At 42.3% G+C, this 23,593-nt stretch overlaps 1 protein-coding gene across 2 annotated transcripts in view; it reads left to right on the top strand.

Moving 5' to 3' along the window:
• The window catches only part of FSHR (follicle stimulating hormone receptor), a 206,800-nt gene extending 183,909 nt beyond the window's left edge, over positions 1-22,891 (top strand). For both annotated transcript variants that reach the window (XM_004618594.2, XM_004618593.2), the window contains 4 exons: positions 3,598-3,666; positions 3,776-3,850; positions 16,560-16,745; positions 21,589-22,891. In XM_004618594.2, coding sequence (XP_004618651.2) covers positions 3,598-3,666; positions 3,776-3,850; positions 16,560-16,745; positions 21,589-22,819 — 1,561 coding nt within the window. In that variant the 3' untranslated portion in view covers positions 22,820-22,891. The remainder of the gene's footprint in view (positions 1-3,597; positions 3,667-3,775; positions 3,851-16,559; positions 16,746-21,588) is intronic.
• The last annotated feature ends 702 nt before the right edge of the window (positions 22,892-23,593 follow it).

The following is a 23,593-nucleotide window of genomic DNA, read 5'->3' as shown; positions in this document are numbered from 1 at the left end:
CTATGTCTAAATTGGACTTTAAAAGATGAGTGGGATTTAGCCAGAGTGTTGGCAAAGGGCAGGGAGAAGAAAAAGAATAATCAAAGTTTAAGAGGATTAAAAAGAGAGAGAGATAAAAGGAGCTTTTAGAAAATAGTGAATATCTAAGTAATGCTAGCTCGGTGGGTCAGAACATAAGCATAACAGTAAAAAGTTCTTGGATTACATCATGAAGGAAACATTAGTGATAACTATAATCTTTTGTACTGGATTTGGTGAGGCCTTAATCACTTGTACTGGGATTTGGTGCTGCTTTTAGTCAGCTCTGAGCATGTGTTATTTTTAAATCTAGGATTCAAAATTAGTTTTTGTTATAAGGTAGCAAAATTAACATGACAATTTTATAAAACTATGTATCTAAGAGGCTTTATGTCAATATTTTCACAGTTTTACACGTTAAACACACATCCTTTTGGTCCAGAACATTAGACAGAAAGCAAGGTGTCCTGACTTACAGAATCTCAATTCTCCAAGTTGAGGAAAAGAATTTGAGGTAATAAGAATTTATGGTCCAGAGATATAGCACAGTGACTAAGGCATTTATTTTGCAAGGGGATAGGCCAGGTTCAATACCCAGCACTCCATATGCTCCATCAAACCTCACCAGGAGTGATCCCTGAGCACAGAGCCAGAAGTAAGCCCTGACAGAGCTGAGTGTGGCCCAAAATTGATGAAGCTTTGAAACTCAACTTACAAGTGAAATATGCTGATCACAGCTGTTCCTCATTGATTCCTATTGATAAACACCATGTGGTCCCCAGAACTTGAACACACTTTCCTGTAAAGGATAATGTGTTAAGAGTCATTCTCAGACTAGTTTCTAAAGGACAAATGAACATTTATAAGAACAATATCTGCTTTTCTTGCTTGAACAGCTCCTCATCTATAGGTAGCAGGAGCAGAAGATCTATATGAATGCAGTTTAAGTCTGCAATTGTTCTTTATTTGGGTGCTCTATCTAGATATAGATATCTGACCAGATATCTGACTTGTGGCTCAGAGGAAAATAAGCCATGGGAGATATCTAAGCCTTTCCTCACTGTTAGCAGAGGATGAGAATGGGGAGAGTCTCAAGGAATCAAAACAAGGAGACATATGGGAAAGATCCCTGCACACCTCAGCCACAGGAGACCCTATTTCATGTGTGATCCTTCCTTCCTCACTCAGCTGTGTCCATATCACTTGGTTGCCCCTCATGAATTTACTGAACCAGGTCCCCCAGCCCCTTCCATCTTGAGCTGATAGAGGCATAGTTTTGCACCTTAAGTAGCCTGAGTATCTTCTTGGTGAATACAAAAGGCTAAGTGAAAACCCATTACCTGGTACTCTGACCAGGTTCTCATTATCATCACCATTTGTTTTCAAAACCAGTACTACATCTCTTAGGTGACTAGATATGTACTTGATGAATGTCAGCTGCTCCTTGTTGATAATTTGAGAGGCCTACAAAATATTCCCCAGGACAGAAGTTTGGGACATAACTTGCTTTTTGTATTTTTGTCCTTTATTGACATGGAAAACTGCCTCCTGTGATGTTATCTAGTTATTGGGGAAAAATCCATAAAAACAAAAAACTACTTTGAATATAATGATATTTTAAACCATACCATATTTTATCCAATCATATAGAAAATTATTTTTGCATCACACACATGTATTCAGAAAATGTTAATTAGTTTACAGAAAATAGGTGTGGGTTTATACATCCCTTGTGCTAGATTCTAGGGGCAGCCAATTATGGGCAAACCAAAGCTCCTAACTTGGCACTGGATTTTAGAAGTCAATATTTTGATAAAGAACAGAAATTAAACTGAAGTAAAATGTTCTCTTCCCCAAAGAGCTATACTTTCAATTTTTTAAAAGGAACTATTTTAACAGATTTGTTTTCATTATTATATATTAACTTTGGTCAACAAAAGAAACTGTGCAACTTTCTTTTGTAATTCCCTATATAAATTTATGGGCTGGAGCGATAGCACAGTGAGTAGGATGTTTGACTTGAACATGGCTGACCCAGGTTTGATTTCCATCCCTCTTGGAGAGCCCAGCAAGATACCAAGAGTATTCTGCCCGCATGGCAGAGCCTGCTCAGCTACCCATGATGTATTTGATATGCCAAGAACAGTAACAACAAATCTCACAAAGGAGAAGTTACTGGTGCCCGCTCGAGCAAATCAATGAACAGGGCAACAGTGCTATAGTGTATATAAATTTATAATTACCTATATAGCCTCAATTCTAGCCGAATCATCTTGAAGTTCCTATCAGGCCCTTTATAAGAGACATCTTCAGATCCCTGATTTTGACCTATCACCCACCTAGTGGGATAAGGGCAGAGCTCTAAGCAATTAATACTGCAGGATAGGCTGATGAGGAGATCCGGGGACTCAGTGTGCCTGGCAGAGCTTCCTGGGGGCAGATGCCAAGCTGAGATGGGTGCAAAGCCACTTGCTGGTCATTGGAACACCCCAATTGGTTGCTAGCATATTGAAAGATCTCCCTTGCTCCTCTGGATATTTTAGATATCTGAGTGTCAGGAGAAAGATAAAAGCACATGCTTCTTCTCCTGTGACCCGAAGTCTTTTCTAACTACTCACCCAAAGCCCAGAACCAAAGTTCTGAATGCACAATTTTCCCAGCTTGTTCTTTGTCCACTCACTGAGCTGGCAGAGAAAAACCTGACAGCGAGGCAAGAGCAGCTGCCCTGGGCCTCAAGACAACGCTCTCCCCACCTTGGCTTTCTCCGGGGTGGGGTGAAAGTTGTTTGTTTGTTGTTGTTGTTGTTTCTTTTTCTGATCTACCTAGGAATGCCGTTATGCAGAGCAATCCTCTGTGTCCTTGGGTGCCTGGGCACACATGCTCCCTGGCCTTCTTTACACAACCAGGATGATTGCTCCAGCCCCTGCCACCACCCGCCCCCCCCAGACTCACACTCCCTCACCCACCACAGCCCACCAGCCCTGCCACTAGTTTCTCTTCCCTTATGGTTTAGCCCCAAGTTACCTTCACAAACCTCTCGTAGCCAGGTCCCTATGGGTCACAGGAGATGTTCAAGTTGTTTGACAGCTTAATTAGATCACTTTTGGAGGACAGCCAGCCCCACTGCTGGGGTGAGCAGAGGTGAGAGGCCTAAGGCCTTCGAGAAAGTAATACAAAATGTTCTCTGTCTTATAAACCCTTGACTGGTAGATAATTGAATGATTTCTGTTCTTCAGGAGAGTAAATACTCTGGTGAGCTCCCTGCATGCTATTGTCTCAGCATGCAGAAGCTGTGTGCAGAGCTGCCCAGGGTCTACGTAGCTATGCACTCTCAAAATTAAATTTCATTAATATTTGTGCATAGGTAATGCACGCGCATAATGCAAATCTCAAAAGTTGCCAAAGGTTACTCGTTGACTACTCAGTCTCCGTCCCACTTCCTCTCCTAGGCCTTGAGAGTGGCCCTTCATGTATGCCACTAACCTGTGCTATCTGACTCGGCCCCAGTGCTTCCAATTATGAAACCTCTGTATTGTTTGCATTGAACATTGTTGACTTTTTAATGGGCTTTTATTTCAGATGGCTGAGTAAAAATGGGATTCAAGAAATACACGACTGTGCATTCAATGGAACCCAACTAGATGAGCTGTAAGTATTCCTGACTATTCTTCCAGGCCATTTAGAGGGAGATGGCCTGTACAACAGTGGTGTTTTATGTGGCTTTGTATTTCCCTTCTTTCCTCCACTTTGTTCCCAGGAATCTAAGTGATAACAATAATTTGGAAGAATTACCTAATGATGTTTTCCACGGAGCCTCTGGACCAGTCATTTTGTGAGTAGCTTTCCCCATTTCCATCTGCAAGAGTTCAGCGTGTATGTTAGAAACTAACTTCTCCAATTGCGGAGGCTTCTAAGACAGGACTGGCAATTAAAGTAAAACTTTACTTTTGTGCCATCTTCAACACTTACAGAGACAATTAGGGGTTTATCTACATTTGAAATTTTAATAAAACATCAACAACAACAGTAACAATAATAACTAATATTTAATGAGAACCTACCACCTGCTAGAGAGTACCCTACGAGCTTAAAATTTTTAACTTTAAGTTTTCAAATTTAATCCTTATAACAGCATTTGTGGTGGGAGTTACTATTCCCATTTTCAAATAGACAAAACTAGCTTCTTTGGAGGGGCTAAGTAACCCCTGCAAGGTCATACAAATTTTAGAGCATAAATTAACTGTCAAACTTAGCTACTTATATTATTGGCTTCTCATCACTCTATCATACATTTCTTTCCTGGATGGAGAACACGATTCCCTTTTCTCCTTTGAAACCCAGTGAGATAACCACAGAGGCTTATTCTTGGCTCCTCTCTGTCAAGATTCCAGCTCTCTGGAATTTTATTACTTCCATCTCTTCCTGCAAGAGTGACTCAACCCTTTCTCATTTGCCCCGCCCTTCCTTGAGGCTCATACTAAGTCTCATGTCCTCTTCCCTGACAATCTCAGTCAATAATCAAAATGTCCTTCTGCAAAGTCCATAGCCTTTACAGCTCCAAGGACCCAAATTCACAGGAGCTTTTTAAAAATTCTTTCCTGGGCTCTACACCAAACCACTAACCCTACTGAAGAGTGTACTGCAGGGAGAAGCGAGCACAGGTGGCAGGAGAGAGCGCAAGAAGAAATGGTGAGCGCAGAAACAGGTGAACATGGTCAACTCTAAAGGTTCCTAGATGATCTTCAAGAGCCAACCCAAGGCCGGTTTGGACATATGAAAGCAAATAGCCCGTAGCTTTTATTTGGCATCCGCATAATTCTCTATTCACCTACCATCTACCAACATCACTTTTATTTTCACCAAAAAGTGACGTTTGCTTTCCAAACTGGAATCAACGTATCTGTAGAACTAGACTCTGCATGGGCAGACAGAGACTCCATCAGTGGTTATTGCTAAAGATAAAGGGAAAATACGTAGCAGCTTCTCAGCCTAACAACATCAGTTCTTATGCACAGCCAGCGCAGGAGGAAGCCTCCTGCAGTTGGAGAAGATCTCAGGCAGAGGCATGGCGCTGAGTGTCTTGCGAGAGTGTGGAATGAAAGCAGACATGCAAATTTCTCAGCTAGCCTCGCAGGTCACATGCAAAAAGAGATGTCACTTGCACAAACAGTTCTTCCAGCTCCACAAGTTAAACCCACTTATTTTGGAACCCCTTTCCCCAGAGGAATAATACTGCTAGAATAAAATAAAATCCTCCAGATTTTTCCACTTTACAGAAAATCTGGAATTGGGAGAAAATCAGGAAGCAGAAAGTTCTTACCATCACTTTAAAGAGTAGTAATCCCTGCTCACATCTTTTCATCTCAATCCATAAAATGTTCCTGGTTGAAAGCTGAGAATTGATCACCTTAACACCAGTCTCTGCTTTGATGTTTTCAGGCTAGTCCCTAGGTGTCCTTCCAACCCCTCGGTGTGGTAGTCTGAGATTCTCTGGCCTATCCCATGCCTATTTCCATGCCCCAATGCTCATCTCCCATCTCCCCTGGCCTGGGAGCTGTTGGTTTACATGTGCATGCAAAGGGTGGACTCTCCAAGGACCTCTGGGTTGGAAGGTGTTGCATGTCCATCTCACAGTAGACACAGCTCAAGCTGGGGCTGTGTTTGCCCTCCAGGTAAGAGTCAGTCAACCCTCCCCACACCAGCAAGATGGATCGCAGGCATCTGTGTGCAGGAGATTACTAGGGAGCATTCGTCGAGGAGGGGGCTTGACAGAAGTAGTATCAGAGGAAGAAGCTGAACAGCAGTTAATCAATGAATTTGCAAGAGCAGCTTCCACTGGAGCTCTCGGGAACTGTGGATGAGCCTCAACATTTGTGTTGAACTGATGCAAAAGGCCAGACCACTACATCCACATCACTGGGCATAGGACACCCGAGGAGGCATCAAATCTCTGAAGTGAGTCAAAAGCAACTCCCATAATCAGCTGCATCGCCTCAGCTTTAAGTGATTCCCACTTGCCCTGAATGATGCATCAAAATCAACTCCCAATTTACTAATCCCTGCCCCCAGAATTGGGTGGAAGTAGTGATCTAAGAACTTGCCTCTCTTCCCATTTCTCAGGCGAAAGGAATGTTGCTGGCTCGGAAGACAGAGTCACTGCCTAGAATGACACTGGGAAGAGTCACCTGCTCCTGCTTCAATCCCCAGTAGCCCCTCCATGAGCAGTGGTGCATCCTTCACCCCAGCTGGCCTGGTTGTTCCTTATAGATAGATGCAAAGGAAACTCAGGCAGTCCAGGAGAGAACCCCCAAATCAACACTCATCAGCTTTCCAGGGGGACAAATATGCAGTTGCATGAAAAAGGGGAGCCTGTGAACACCCCAGGGTGCAAAGGTGAGATGCTCCATTGCAAAGAGCAACTTGCTGCAAAATTCAGGGGCACACAATAAGCTCCTGAGGTGCCAGTGGGGCAGTCCCACGTCCCGACCCCCCTCAGGAATCTTGACCTTGAACATCAGCAGCCTCCAAGATTCTACCTGATATTCTGTGCTCATTCCAGGATTTGGAAGGTGGTTGTTGGGTGTGTGAGTGTGTAAGTGAGTCTTTTTTAAGCAATCATGCAATTGCTGTTTCCTTGGGAAACAGTTTCCTGTGGGGAAAATTTAATGCATTGCTGTTGCAGGCTGGAGCCAGTACAATCATATTCTGATGGTTTATCAAATTGATTTGGCTATAGCTCAGATTCATTTGATAGTTCAGATTCAAACACTGAGTTATTTGTATAAGAATGATTCTCTTCCATTACCAGTGTACCCATAGTCCTATAGATAGTAAATTGCCTTTTTATCCCGCCTGGGATCATGAAAGAGAGGTCTTCTAGCCATCTGTCAGTGTAGTATACAACAGAAATGTGCTCTCACTTATGGAAATGATTGACCTGTAATAACATCTTTGCTGGGAAAAATAGAAATTGTTCAAATCAAATTTGTGGCACTGGCTATAACACACTTTATTAAATGGGCACAGAGCGCTATTTAACTCCTGCCTCTCCTGACTCAGCATCCTGTTATTGACTGCTGTCTCCCTTTTCACTCTCCAACTCAAAATCAAGAATCCTAACAATGTTGAAACCATTTAGGATTACTAAATCCCTTCAGCATCAGCCATCATCCTGCGGTGTCTCCCTGCTGGTACTGTTCAGGATTTCAATTCTCAAAACCAGTCACTGCTAGAATAGAGCATGTGCTGACATGTTAACAAAAGTAACATCTTCAAAAGAAAGCCTGTAATCCTTAGAGCAGCCTGAAAGAGGGGAGTTACACTCATCCATGGCTACCTTTCCAGTTTCAGAAATGACATCAGTCATAGACATCCTCAGCCATTCACTGGGGATTTTGGTCTCAGATGACACGTTTCGTAGATTCTGATTGATCAATGAGTATGTGTCTGGCATTATGTTGGGTATAAAGGATAGCGAGATTAAAAGATTAAATAGAAGAATCAATTCTAAAGTCTCTCATTTATTAGTGGACAAATGGCACTGCCTAGAATACTAAGCTCTGAAAGAAATTTTACTAGAGACTATAAAGAGACAGAGAGCAGAGGGAACATGGGCAGGTGACAAGCCAGCACTGGGAGAAGAGTCTTTTCCTTTGTTGTGTTTCTGCAATACCCTCTTCAGCCCATTCTATTATCAATGTTTTCTCCTTCCAGTTCATTTAGCATGTGAGTTCCTGAGAACCTACTATGTGTCACATTCAAGATTCATTTTCTAAAAAGAAGCACCAGGTTCAGCCAGTCATTGTCCAGTTCAGATAAATTCTAAATTCATTTGCCCGGCCCTCAAGGCCCAGGAACTAATCTTGTCTGATGGGTCCCTGAATAATCCTTCTGGGCAGTCCTCAGAACTACAGCCAGGAAAGGCGGGTTGGTCCTCTCTCCACGCCCACTTTTCACCAATAATCACAATTAACATCCTTCCACAAATATAAGTATTATTGATCATTTTTTATTTTGTTTGAGTCCCACCCTGGATGTTTGCCTCCTAACGATGGAATACAAAGGGATGAAAATCTAGCATTAGAGTGCCAAATTGTGTGGAAGAAAAATCACATCCAGAATTTAAGAGTGTGTGTGTGTGTTGGGGAGAAAACTAGGGGAATATTTTCTGTCACCCCCAAATCTGGAAATCTATCCCATGTTTGCTCACTCCAGCTAGTATCATGTGAGCTATAAGTAAACACTCCTCAGATCATTTTATTTCCCAATCATTCAGGAAGCTCTTCTACTGAACACTTCCATTTTTTACCAAACTCTAAGTAACTTTGCATCATTCCACTCTCAGCCACACCCTCCTTGATTTAAGTCACCTACCTAACTTCTTCGTACTGGAGCAATAGTACAGCGGATAGGGTGTTTGTCTTACATGTGACTGACCTGGGTTCAATTCCTTCATCCCTCTTGGAGAGCCTGGCAAGCTACTGAGAGTATCCTGCCTGCACGGCAAAATCTGGCAAACTACCTGTGGCGTGTTCGATATGCCAAAAACAGTAACAACAAGTCTCACAATGGAGATGTTACTGGTGCCCGCTTGAGCAAATCCATGAACAACGGGGACAGTGCTACAGTGCAGTGCTACCTAACATCTTATCTACTTGGTGGTGTAAAATTGGCAAAAGTTTGCTCTTTTTCTTGGTGCCTTCCACACCACCACATGGCAGTACCCATTGCAGAAGCACCGTTTGGCTGAATTCCCTAAATTCAAATTTCCTCTCTTATTCTGCCTAGCCTCGTTCTCCCTATAGAATCATTCTCCTGTAAGATTTGCTCCAGATTTTCATTGTTTTTATGATGCTGAGGCATTTCTGCTAATCAGACAACTATCTGTTGAGGAGAATTTATGAGCCCAGCCCCGTATCAGGCATGAGGTAGAATACAAAAGTATTTGAATAACTCCTTTTCTTGGACATCTGAAACCTGAGGAGACAAAACAAATATATATGAAATAATAGAGATTACACAAGGTGCAAGATTCTTTGTAAATGCTACAGGTCAGAGGATGTAATAGTCAGGTGGGGGTAAACTCCCTATTCCCTTTCCCAATTCCTATCTGTCTATAGCCCATCTTTAAACAAAGCAACAATTTCCTGCACGCTGACTATGTGATGTGAAAGGCACTAGAGAGAATGCAAGGAGCAGTCTGCTCTCAAAGAGAGATAAGATGCAAATACAAAGAACTGGAATATAAAGCAAAATAGAGTAAGTAGTGAGTGAGGCAGAAATAATACAGAATATATTGCTTTGCAGTCCTAATGGCTTTTTTTTAAATAAAAATTTTATTTTATTAAATCACCATGTGGAAGATTACAATGCTTTCAGGCTTAAGTCTCAGTTATACAATGCTGAAACAACCATCCCTTCACCAGTGCCCATATACCACCACCAAAAAAAAGAGAAAAAAAAAACCCACACAGTACACCTCCCATCCCACCCCCCCCCACCCCCCGCCTTGTAACTGATAAGTTTCACTTTACTTTCTGTTTACTTTGGTTACATTCAATATTTCAACACACACCTCACTATTATTGTTAGGAGTACCCCACTAGAGTCAGACCTATTGTGAAGAAAAATGACGCGCAGTTTTGGATTTCTGTACGTTAACAACTAAATTCAGGGAGATTTCTTCCAGATACTGGATCATTGCAAGCTTGAAAACCCCATCAGTGGTCGTCATAATATGGCAGTCGCTGCGCCCTTCATCCCCGGGGAGAAAGAGGGGAGAGAGAGAAGTACCTTTCCCCTCCTGGGTGGGCACGGGGCCGTGGCTTAGTTCTCAGGCTGGAGATATTCTGCGAGAAGTTGCCCATTCCAAAAGAGGTTTTGCTGGGTCTGGATTCACGCTCGTGCAGCTGCGAAGGGGCCACACACGTGTGCAGCCCCCGGGATCACATCTCGGCGGCGGGAGGGGCCGGTGCCTCCCACCTTCCCAAGAGCACCCTCGTGTCCTTTTGCTGCAGTTTTTGTCGTAAATCCTATCTGTGGTCGTCTTAATATGGCAGACACCATGCCCTTCATCCCCAGAGAGAAAGAGGAGAGAGAGAGAGAGAGAGAGAGAGAGAGAGAGAGAGAGAGAGAGAGAGAGAGAGAGAGAGAGAGAGAAGGAGAGAAGTACCTTTCCCCTCCTGGGCGGGCACGGGGCCACGGCTTAGTTCTCAGGCTGGAGACATTCTGCGAGGAGTTGCCCATGCCAAAAGAGGTTTTGCTGGGTCTGGATTCATGCTCATGCAGCTGCGGAGGGGCCGCACACGGAGGGGCCGCACACACGTGCCTAATGGCTTTTAAGGGGAGGAAAGAAAACCTCTACAATTTGAAATGATGGAGATGATGGGATCAAATCATTCAATGGGGTCTGCTTGGGTCCTCCATGACTGCATAAATCTCCCTAAAACTTGGCTTCAAAGAATCTTGGCACTTGCTCACATTTTGGAGTTTCAGAAACAGGAATCTCACTCAAGCTGCCCTTTTGACATGCATATCATGCATGTATATGGTGCATGACATGTATGGTGCATCTGTGATCCTTGGCAAGTGCCCCCCGGCCACCACATCCCCCCCACATCCCGTGACCCCCCATATACACTACACCTCATCTGCCAGCAACTTTGTGCAAAGCTATGACTCAAGGCCTTGGACTCTTTTACGCAGCTTTGAACTCTTTAAGACCAAAACAGAAGCTGCCTTTTCAAGGGCCAGAATTGACATAGTGACACATTGTACATGACTATAGTCTCCAAAGAGCGCAATTATACCTGGATCCAGAGTGGGACAAATGGGCCCTAAATAGGAGGAGAATAAAAGTTCCAAGATGATCGGTATTGGTCAGTGCTGGAGCACTTTCCTTGCATTTGGCACTAGAGTCCCAACCTTTTTTCACCTATCATCATCCCCTTTACAGAAAAAAAAAATCAGCATTTCCCCAGCCCCAGAACTCTACCTTTTATAAGAAAACACACAGAAAGGACCCCTCCTCTCTGTTTTCCCTCAAACCAGTACCACCCTGTCCCACCTCCATAATTCCAGTGTCCCTTAGGAGACAGTATTTCCCACTTAGGGAAACTGAGTTTCTGAGTCCAACTGAACTCTGAGTTCAATTCCTGGTACTGAAAAACCAACCAAACAAACAAACAAATTTCTAGTTATCCTCAATCTACCATAGAGAATAGGAGCTAAAGAATGGATGGATGGAATATATGCATTTATTTTCAGAAATTTTCAAGTGAGTTGATGTTTTAATATTCTAAAGGCAGCAGGGGAGAAAGCAAGATTAAGAAGCAATAGTCTCTGGTCAGGGGCATGGCCCAGAGATAGAGCACTTAGCCTGCATGTATAAGGCCCTGGGTTTAATTCCCAGAACAGAAGGAAAAAAAGATAAAGAACCAAGAAACAAAAAGAAAAACCTCCAGTTTTGTATCGCTTCTATTGTATAAAAGGTGACAACGATGTGACAGGTAATGAATGATTAGCCTGCCTCTACGCCTCTACTCAGGGGACCATGAGGGGAGCATGGGTGAGCCGCGTGCACAGTGAGTGTCTGACCTCCTGTCCTACTGCTCCAGCCCAGCCTGCTTGAACTTGCTCCCAATTCAAAGCATTTTCGAAGGAGTCTTGAACTGTTTCAGAGAAAAGAGTCAGTCTTTACCCCCTTTCACATCTGAAGTACAAAACGAACCCAAGAGACTAGAGTGACAGCACCTGGGTGAGGCATGTGCCATGCAGGAACAGCCTCAGTTCAACCCCCTGCACCCTCTGAACAGCACCAGGATCTGAGGGCTCCAGGGAACTGCTGGACTGACCCTGGGAATACCCAGCTTTCCGGGGCCCAAGAAGCACTGCACCTTTATGGAGAACCACTGGCTCCATTGGCTGTGAATCACCGAGAAGAGTCTCCAGCCTCCAGAACAATACCGAGAAGATATCCCCACCCTCCCCCTCAAAAAAGGGAACACAAATAAATATTAATGAAATAAATAAGAATATAGTTGCAGAGACCTTAGTGTGTTAGTAGTGGAATTGATCAGTTGCTAGAAGAGCAACCAAAAATTTGCTAGGACAGAGAAAGAAATTGAAACACTCCGGGGCAACAGATATACAAAGTGGAGAACAGGACTGAATAATGCAGATTATTCAGCAGAGTGGAAGTAAGACTCACCATAGGGACAAAATTTCCTGGATCAGGCTCCAGGAACCCCAGCTCTGAGAAAATATAGCATAGGTCAAGTTAATAAAAAGTCCTAGGAATACCAAAAGTTTTACCAAATGGTGATAGTGAGAAAAGTCAGAAAACATGATTAAGTTTCGTGTTTCTGGGAGCCAGAGGATAGTACTGCAGTAGGGTGCTTTCCTTGCAACCTGGGTTTGATCCCTGGCATCTCATATGGTCCTCCAAGCACCACCAGGAGTGATCTCTGAGCTCCACCAGGTGTGGTTCAAACATTGTTTTATTAAGTATTTTATTAAGTGGAAAATTGATAGAGAAGAGTTGGAAGATTTTTGCAAGAATGACTTGGCAGAAAATGAACAGATATGGACATGGGTAGGCATGTTCAGTTGCTAACATCCAAAGCTTTACCTGCTTAAGATACTCAGAGCTTATAATAAGGCAATTAAACAAAGAAGTCTGAAGTTCCAGTGAGAGGCGCAACCTAGAGACAAAACTCAGGACCAAAAGCTTATAAACAATGCCTACATCATAGACTGTGGGATTGCGAGACAGTCCAGTCGATAATGCATGCTTGTCTTACATGTAGCTGACCCAGGTTCAATCCCTAGCATTGCATGTATTCCCCTAGACACTGCCAAGAGTGATGCCTGAGCACAGAGCTGAGAGTAAATTCTGAGCCCCCAAAACAAAAGTTCAAAGACTGGTTTAACTTATCTGAGAATAAGTAAAAATAGAGGGAATAAGTCTAGGTACTGAGTCCATCGATTCTCCAATAGTTGAAGGTCAGGGAGAAAAGTAATAAGAAAGAAACATCCAAGGGTTTAGGAGAGTTTTCTTTTAAATATTTAATACTACTAAATATTAAAAATTCACCAGGAAGATATAAAAATTCTAAATTTGTGCAAATCTAAACAAATCATAAAAAATGTACAAACAAAACATTAACCAAAAAGTAGTGTATAGATCCAAAATCAGAGTTGGAGGTTTCGACACTGTCAATAGAGGTAGAGCAAATAAGAATGTGTGCATGTATACGACTGTGAGAACAACAATGCAGTTAACTCTTCAGATCTGAGGCTTCACATATGTGGGTTCACGCAACAACCATAGTTTCCAAATATGGACTGGCACACTTACCCAGTATATACTAGGCCCTCAGTTTGATCTCCATATACTGCATGGCTCCCAAAGCACCTCTAGGTTTGGCCTGGTGGTCCCCCAACAATACTGGGCCTGAGAAGTACTGCGTTCCTGGCCCAAACAGGGAATCTTTAGGCCTATACAGCCAAAAGGCTTTGTATCACTGCAGCTGTTCTCCAGCCCACCTATCTAGCATTTACATTTTATTGGGATAATTTATAGGTAGAATATGTAGATAAATATTCAATTACTATGACATTTTTATGAGATTTGAGTATCCTTACAGTTGGGTCCCTGAACAATTATCCCATAGATTTGGAGAAACAATAGAACTGAAAAATATGATCTACTGGGCAGCTAAGAAGAAAAGAGACAAAGACTATACACACATACCACACACACACACATATGTAGTACATAAAAGTAGCAATTAGCTCTGAAGATGTAAACTTGCATAAATATCAACACAGATCAGCAATCCCAAGAGTGTAACTGGCTTGTTATCACTTCTGATCCTGGGACTTGAGAACGAGTGAATAAGTGTTTTTACTGGAGTGTAGGAACTGGGCAAGCTGAGATGATGCAGTCTCAGCACATCTGCTCAATGAGCGAGCACTAATCAGAGAGCTCTTGAGGTAGAGGAATAGGAGAAATGCCCTAACTTTTTTCTTCCTCCACCCTCCAATCTCCTGCCAAGTATGCTTGCTGAATCCAGCTGATGAAAGCTGATTGGAGACAGAACACGCAGAGGAATCCCTACTATTACACAGAAAGGCACAAACTAGACAAGGAAAAAAACATCTGCACATCATAGCCAGTTCTTTGTACTTCACTGGTAGTGCAAAGGAGAGTTATTGACATTTCAAGCAGCAAATCCAAGCCTATTAGGAATTTTTCAAATCTTAACCATTCTGCACTAGAAACATTGCAGTGAATAAAGGTCATTAGTCATGATGGGTAGTTGTATATGTCAACTGCAGTGGGCTCAGGGATACCCCGATAGCTGTTAGCTACTATTTCTAAACATCTATAAAGGGTGTCCACTTGAATCAGCAGACTGAGTAAAGAAGATTCGCCCTCCCCAATATGGACCCACATGGTAATAGTCAATTCCTTGAGAGAACAAATGGCATTAGAGGAAGACGCATTTGCTTCCTCTCTTCTTCAGGTGACACATCTATCTTCTCCACTCGGGAACAAGAGGTTCTGATTCTTGGGCCTTTGGGTTTGGTGCTCACTCTCATGACCTCCACAGTTCTCAATCAAGCCTTCAGACTCATTACAATATATTTCTAGTTTTCCTAGTCCTCTAGCTAGCAAATACAATATTATTTAGACATTAGTTATGAAAACTGTAGTCTCCACAATCCCATAAATCAAATTCTATTATTTCCTCTGTGTGTGTTGACTCCATTTCTCTGTAGAAGCCTAACACAATGGCACAATGGTGGCTAGAATATTTGTGAGACCTATTGCATCTTTTACAAAAAGATTATGGAATTCTTACAAAATATGTGGCAGAAGAGTAGATTAACTTGAAGCCAATATGAGAAAGATAGACTTGCCAGGACAAAAGAATTGAGGAAGGGCTCAAAAATAGCTCCCAAGTTTCTATCTTGAACAACAGCAAAAAATGGATAACTCATTTGCTGAGATTAAAAAACTGAGGAAAGTATCTAGCAAAAAGAGATAAATTTAGTGTTGATACTTTTTTTAAGTCATCATAATTGTAGACAACTGATGGCTTCAGTTCTGGAAGAAGCCATCAGCACATTTCTACTACCTGAAACCAAAGAAGCCAGTAAGAACACCAGATTATGCACAGCAAAAGGGGGTTTAGATTGAGAAATTCCCAAGAAAGGAAAACAATATCAAAAAGAAGTCAAAAAAGATATCAGAAGAAAAATAAAGAGAACAAATGACAGGAATTCGGGGAAAGTGTGTTATGTATGAAACGTAATTGAAAAGTCAGTTTAGAACTAATATCTGGCCTCAATGAGCATTATTTCTCTAGAGGCTGGAAAACTGGATTGCATTGTAAGATAAGAAATCAAGTATGAACAAGTGGCATCCAAATTTTTATTGGGAAATGGAAGTGAGACTAGTATAGTGGTGAAGGTTTACTCTCTTGGACCATAACATTGAGCAATTTTTGAGCAATAAGGAAGACAATGAAAACAGTTTTGAGAATGTAAGTTTGGTAGACTAGAAGAACATGGGGGATAACGTTTTTTATATCACAACCTTTATCACTATACAATCCCTCTTCTTTGAATTTTAGAAACTTCAGATATCAGAGTCATCTTTACCAAGTATACCCAAGGATATAGCTAAGCACCCTAAGATCCTGAAATGAATTTATCCTAATCAACACTTGCTACCAGATCCAGGCCCAGCTTGTGGTACCAAGATGTCTAAGCAAGTGCTTAAACTGTTTTCCATCTGTTTGCTCCAATCATCTGGTTTTGATTGTTTTGAGATTTGCAAATGTCAATAGTGCTATCAGAGATAACCTATATCACAGTGCTTGCTGCCAGGAGGGATATGGCTCAGTTGTCCTTTTAGGCTGACTTTCACATAGAGTTCTTCTAGTTCACCCAAGAATCGGTTCTTCAAAACAGCCAAAACAACTGTTTGTGTATGCATGTGTGTACTTGTTTGATATTTACTAATAATAGCTGCAAGTCACTAAGTACTATTTATTGACAGGGAATGTCAATAAATCCACATTAACTCATTTAATTTTCACTGCAAGTTATGATTATCATTATTCCTATTTTGTACCTGAGGAAATTGAGGCATGGAGAAGTCATATAATTGGACTAATACCACATATCTAATAAATTGGGAAGAAATAATCTCAATTCCTAATTCTCATGTGCTTTAGTGAGTACAAATTGACCATACAAGGGGTGATGTCTACAGCTATCCTGGATATCAGCCAGAATATGAGTCTATTCCAGACTCAGAGTGACCTATTAAATAAATTCTCCTTCCACAAACAGACTATTTTCTCACTCAAGAAAATGTCCATTAGATACACATTGGTCAGGTATGGGTGTGTTGAATTAATTTGAATCTTCTTCCTCACCTATACATCACTAGGAGATCTGCTGTTTTATCTGAGAAGAAAATTTCAGACGTATAACAATCAAGTTATTTCTACCTTTTTTCCTCACAGAGACATTTCTAGAACCAGGATACATTCCCTGCCTAGCTATGGCTTAGAAAATCTTAAGAAGCTACGGGCCAGGTCGACATACAACTTAAAAAAGCTTCCCAGTCTGGAAAAGTTGGTCTCTCTCGTGGAGGCTAGCCTCACCTACCCCAGCCACTGCTGTGCCTTTGCAAATTGGAGGCGGCAAATGTGAGTTTTTCCATGTTCGTCCCATGACCCTGGCTAGGCATTTCCCTCAGACAAACTTAGACTTGGTCCATAGTTTCTGCTTATCTGTGGCAGAAAGTTCCTTGGGATATTCTACATCACAGATTCAGTTTTGTGCAGGACGATAAAGGGTTGGAGTCTTTTAATTTCTTCAAACATAGGCACATAGGAGAGACCTGCCCACGTGGCAGAACACCCCAAATATTAAATATAAGAGCGTTAAAAACACCAAACATGGTGCCTGACTGATAGCTGACGGTTATAGGTATGTGTTCCCTTTTTTCTTTGTACCAATATAAATTTGTTCATCGTCTCAAACTCTACATCCCATAGTGTCCCAAAACCTGACATCAACTTTGGAGCAAAGTACAAATGCCATTTCAGACACTGACACAGGCACAGCTTATTCCAAAAACTTCAGTGTCTCTAACCTGCTTGAGAATCTGAGCATAATACAGGGAGAACAGAGTTTGGGACATACATTTACTTGGTCGTTCAAGGTCATTCACCCTTCAGAAAGCCCAAGGTAAAGGTGAAATTCAAATAGAACTAAGTCCCAGTAGATAACTGATTTAAGAGTTAAATTAGGGCTAAACAGATCATACAGGGTTAAAGGTGACTGCTTTGCATGTGGCTGATTCAGGTTTAGCCCCGGTACCACATGCTTCCAAGAGCTTGAAGACCCCCAGCACCAGGAGGGATGGCTCTGGAGGTCTCCCCAGCACCACTGCAGTGCCATCTTGGGTCCTCTCTGGCACAACAGAGCCAAAGCAGCTCCAAATCTTTAGGCTCTTACATTAAACTTCCTGCCCAGTTATTTGAGAACTTCTTGAAGGGATTCCTGACCTACTGAGCATTATTTGGGAGCCAATCTCCAAAAAAAGAAACAATCTATTGGAAATAATCACTTATATGTAGATGAAGAGTTCTCAGAGTCTGTCACCCTCACCACCCACCCCCTTCACTCCCAGAACTCACTCATGCTATCCGTGTTGTGCAGTTGCAACCATAGGACGCCCAGCACCAAGACAGCTTCTTGCACCAGTTTATTATTCAATTCAGTTGCTTCTGTTATTCAACCTCTAATCTGCCCACTAACAAATCCCCCACTCAAAAATAAAATAGTTCACAATCTAAAATATCTCCACAGTTAGTTGGCATCTACACTCAGATCCAGGATTTTCAAAAAGGGGACTATGTTTCAGAATTAGCATAGATCACTTGGAAACAACCTAGAATTCAGCCCTCTTCAAGAGCATGAGACAAGAAATGTCTTCCTTAAGGACCGGAGCTGAGACGTAAAGCTTACCTCTTTTATATTCCCAGTAAGAATCATTCTGTAGCCAGAGCAAGAAGTGCCACTTTTCCACCAAGCCTCTAGAAATGAACTCCCCTCTAGGAAAATCTCAGAATATGATTACTGTAGGAGAGGCACATAGTATGCTGTCTGGCCCGGCACAGCACAAAGAGACCACAGGATTACCTCATCTTACTGTGACCCTAGGAGTACCTTGTCTTACTGTGACCCTAGGAGTATCTCGTTCTGCTCAGACCTCTCTGATCTTGTCACCTACTGGTATAGCAACAGAGAGCACCAGAAATCTCCCGGTATGTCTTACATTGTTCCATGGTTTGGAGTTTCCCCTGAGCTCTCCACTTCATCCAGCTCTCACCTGCTCTGAAGCCTCAGGTTATTAACGTTAAGGCACTTGGTGTGCTTCAGGGACCCACCATGCCCGCCCCTAGGAAAACATGCCAAAATGGAGTAACAGAAATTGCAGGTCAGATGTTGAATTTTAAATTTAAAAATATTCAGATATACACAATGCAATAGTCATACTATTCAGAAGATAAATGCATGGCTTATTTTTTTTTTTTTTTAGCATGGCACTTTGTTCTTTTTTTTTTTTTTTTTTTTTGCTTTTTGGGTCACACCCGGCGATGCACAGGGGTTACACCTGGCTCTGCACTCAGGAATTCCTCCTGGTGGTGCTCAGGGGACCATATGGGATATGCTGGGAATCGAACCCGGGTTGGCCGCATGCAAGGCAAAGGCCCTACCCGCTGTGCTATTGCTCCAGCCCCTGCATGGCTTATTTTTAAAAATCACATCAATTTATAATCTATAGGTATGGTTTGGTAATGAAATTTCAGAGTGTTATATGATAAAAATTTTTCTTCAAATTCACATTTGAAATAATGCTAGAGCACAAAGTTTGGGCCCTTGTAACTGAGACTTTGGCCAATGAACCTTCTGAACTCTTTTCAAAGTCCTTTTTGGCCAGACCCTCAAATGACATTGAAGGATCTATTGCCTTGATGTAAGTCTATACTCAACGTATACTGCAATTTTTCTTGTTTTATTCTCTAATTTTTCTCAGATCAATTTTTTAAACTGTTATTATTATTTTTTAATTGATGTATCATTGCATATATTTCTAAGTACCTACATAGCAAATAAATTTAATGCCAGCAAACTCAGATTCAGACCCTCTAGTATATCTCCAAAGCACAAGCTTTGGGTCACTGTCATGCAGGTCTCAATGCCCTATTCATTGATTGGTCCGGTCTGGACCAAGAATACCACTTTCTAAGGCCATGCTAAACTGGCCTTCCAACTCTTAGTATGTACCATTCTGCCAGGCCTATATTCTCCTTGGTTTCCATTTTTTATTTCTGTTCTTTACTCAGCGAATAAATTGCTCACCTTTTCCCCTTTCACATCATTTGGCTCACTTGTTTCCAGAGAGGGGAATACCAATATTTAAAACATGCCAGTGATGCCAGAGATATGACTCCGTGGCAGAGCACTCACCCCTTCTATGTGAGGCTCTGGCTTTGATCCCTGCCACCACACAAAAAGAAGAAAATATTTTGGAATTGATTTCAAAAATAAGAACTGTCTGAGCAGCAATCTGAGCACCAGGGAGGGCCTCTCTCTAGATGGCTAAGTCGAATCTGTTCTCATGAGCCACATTGCAGTCTGAATAACTGGGTATAAACTGGGCCTCTACTAACTCAATGTCAGATTTCAGGAGTTGGGACATAGACTCAAGATCACAGACTACTTTGCTTGTCACCTCTAAACCTATGTCCCTCACTAAGCTTAGCTCACCTTCCTGGTGAGAACTCCAACTAAATAAAACTACACTTGCTTTCGACCTCCCAAAGATTTCGTTATAGAGCCTCTCCATTCTCTAAGCTATGACTTCAAAACAGAACTGTTACTTTTTCTGTCCCTCCATGTCCTATCGAGCTGTCTAGGTAGAATAATTATAATTTCCTTTCATTCAAATCTCTTCATTTTTGTTTCAGTTTTTGTTCTGGGGCCACACTAGGCAATGCTCAGGGGTTACTCCCAACTATGAACTTAGGAATCACCCCTGTCAGTGTTGGGGGACTACATGGGATGTCAGGGATCAAACCTGGGTTGATCTAGTGCAAAGCAAGTGTCCTACATACCATACATACTCTAGCCTCCATTTGATTCTCTTCTGAACATGCCTCTGTTCTGTTGACCAGACTTCTTGCAAACTTGCGTCTAAAGAGAAAATCAAGGCATAACATAACAGTGAGTCCAATGGGATGGAGCAATAGCATTGGGGTGTTTGCCTTACACATGGTCAACCCAGGTTTGGTCCCCAGAACCCCATATGGTTCCCTAAGTCCATTGGGAGTGATCCCTCAGTGCTGACCCAGGAGTAAGCCCCAAGAACTGTTGAATGTGGCAAAAAAATTATTTTATTTATTTTTTATTTTTTAAAATTTTATTGAATCACCGTGAGATAGTTACAAGCTTTCATGTTTGGGTTACAATCTCACAATGATCAAACACCCATCCCTCCACCATTGCACATTCCCCACCACCAATATCCTGGGTATACCCCCCCTTTTCCACCCTCCCCCTGCCTCTATGGCAGACAATATTCCCCATGCTCTTCTCTACATTTGGGCATTATGGCTTACAACACATGATGAGAGGTCATCATGTTTGGTCCATTATCTACTTTTGGCATGTGTCTCCTATCCCAACTTGTTCCTCCAGCCATCAAAAAAATTTATTTTAAGAAGTGTGTCCAAAAAGAAACAGGTTCCTGAAAGATGAGCAACAATCTTAGAATAAATTAGGCTCCATCCGCAACCTGCATTCACTCTTTCAGACACTCATGAAGAAACTATTTAAGTGAGTCAGGCTTATCTCACAGACAAATGCATGTCAGAGGCCAGTGGTAGCCCTAGGGAATGAGATAACAAAGACTAAGATCCTTCAGGGAAATCAGCTGGCATCCAGTAGTTCAAGTATCAAAGAGGCAGGGAATGGAGCTGACTGGGAATAACTAACTAATGTAAGCTGATAAAAGATAAAAGAAGCAAATAAACTCTCATTTGAGTCAGAAATGGTCCAGATCTTCCAGTTGAGTGTGTAGAGTGTTGAGATGAGGATGTGTCCTTGTTTAGCATACTAAGAGATCATTGAGTGGAGGTGGGGTGGGAGGGGTGAAAGGTGGAGTTGATATGGGGCCTGTAAATTATTTGCACTTAATAGCAAGACTAAGCTAGTCTCAGGCGCCTTCCTCCCCACATTCAGGTTGTGGCCAGATGGTTTCCCTCGGGGCTCATCCAACTCTAGGAATGTATGTACATGGCTTGTTCTGTCATTTACAGTAAGCAGCATTAACCCTTGATCTTGGCCTCAAAGGCAGACAAATTGTTAGAAGAAAAGAAAAAGGTTCAGGAAGAAATCCCATCAATGTGCACAGAAAGTGATCTATGTGCCATTCTGGATGCAGGATGTTGATCGTATTCCTTTTCATATTTTTTCTAGCTCTGAGATTCATCCAATTTGCAACAAATCAAATTTAAAGCAAGATGTCGATGTGACTCAGGCGAGTGGTCACAGAGTTTACTGGGCTGAAGATGAGGAGTCCAGTTACACCAAAGGATTTGACATGATGGATGGTGACTTTGACTATGGTTTGTGCAATGAAATCATTGATGTGACATGCTCTCCTGAGCCAGATGCATTCAACCCATGTGAAGACATCATGGGGTATGATATTCTCAGAGTCCTTATATGGTTCATTAGCATCCTGGCCATCACAGGGAACATCATAGTATTAGTGATACTGATTACCAGTCGATACAAACTCACGGTGCCTCGGTTCCTTATGTGCAACCTGGCCTTTGCTGATTTCTGCATTGGAATTTACCTGTTGCTCATAGCATCCGTCGATATCCACACCAAAAGCCAGTATCACAACTATGCCATTGACTGGCAAACTGGAGCAGGCTGTGATGCCGCTGGCTTTTTCACGGTCTTTGCCAGTGAGCTCTCAGTGTACACGCTGACAGCCATCACTCTGGAAAGGTGGCACACCATAACCCACGCCATGCAGCTCGACCGCAAGGTGCAGCTCCGCCATGCTGCCAGTGTCATGCTGGTCGGGTGGGTCTTTGCTTTCGCAGCTGCTCTCTTTCCCATTGTCGGCATCAGCAGCTACATGAAGGTGAGCATCTGCCTGCCCATGGACATCGACAACTTCGTGTCACAACTCTATGTCATGTCCCTCCTCGTGCTCAACGTCTTGGCCTTTGTGATCATCTGTGGATGCTATACCCACATCTACCTCACAGTGAGGAACCCCAATATTGTGTCTTCCTCTAGTGACACCAAGATCGCCAAGCGTATGGCCATGCTCATCTTCACGGACTTCCTCTGCATGGCACCCATCTCCTTTTTTGCCATCTCTGCTTCCCTCAAGGTGCCCCTCATCACCGTGTCCAAGTCAAAGATTCTCTTGGTCCTGTTCTACCCCATCAACTCTTGCGCCAACCCTTTTCTCTATGCCATCTTCACCAAGAATTTTCGCAGGGATTTCTTCATTCTGCTGAGCAAGTTTGGCTGCTATGAAATGCAAGCCCACATTTATAAGACAGATACGTCATCTACTGCACACAACTCCCACTTAAGGAATGGCCACTGCTCTTCAGCTCATAGGGTTGCCAATGGTTCCAGTTACACAGTTGTCCCTTTAAGCCATTTAGCCCACAACTAAAATACGATGCACAAATGTATCTGAGTCATTATATCCTTGCCTTTGAAAAATATTCATGGGACAGCTGACAGTTTTACCACATACTTTTATATGCATCTAATTTAATCTTCTTGGCATATCTTACAGGTACTATTAACTTCATATGGTAGTTTAAGAAGATAGAGTACTATAACAGTAATTAAAACAATGCAATACTACACTACATTTGTTTTATTTTCTTTATAATTTTCAAAGTAATTTTGTTCAAATTATCTTCCCTGACTCTTCTTAATGTCTCATACAGGCAAGAGATGGGTTATTCATAGAGTTTTATAGACAAGGAAATGAAGATCTAATATGCTATGTGAGTCTTCGCCTTTAAAGGGCTTAGGAATTGAGTATTCTGACTTCATTTATTCTACAAACATTCGTTATGATGACTTTGTAATCTGTCAGCTTGCATTGACTTAAATACATTTTTCAAAATTCCCTTCCTTAGAGTTCCCATCGAGGGAAGATACTTTCAGAAAACAGAAGAGCAGAAGGGAAGCAGCAGCTCCTTTATCACTCACTCACTTTGCTGCTGGTTTGCTGACTAAGCTCACTGAGTGGGCAGCAAGCGAGCTCACATTTGTGCCCCTTCCCTCCTCCAGGTTCTCTGACTCCTGAGCCTGGTGTTAGCATTTAGCAACATGGCAAAGGCCCTCAGATGCTTCTAGAGGACACTGTTATCACCAAAAGCAAAGAATGGAAACAGGCTCTATTTGTCCTTGTGGTTGTTTCATCTCTAAGCTT

The sequence above is a fragment of the Sorex araneus genome, chromosome X, assembly GCF_027595985.1.
Source record: "Sorex araneus isolate mSorAra2 chromosome X, mSorAra2.pri, whole genome shotgun sequence".
NCBI lineage: Eukaryota > Metazoa > Chordata > Mammalia > Eulipotyphla > Soricidae > Sorex > Sorex araneus.
The sequence above is the reverse complement of the archived record's forward strand: the minus strand, read 5'-3'. Positions and strand labels throughout refer to the sequence as shown.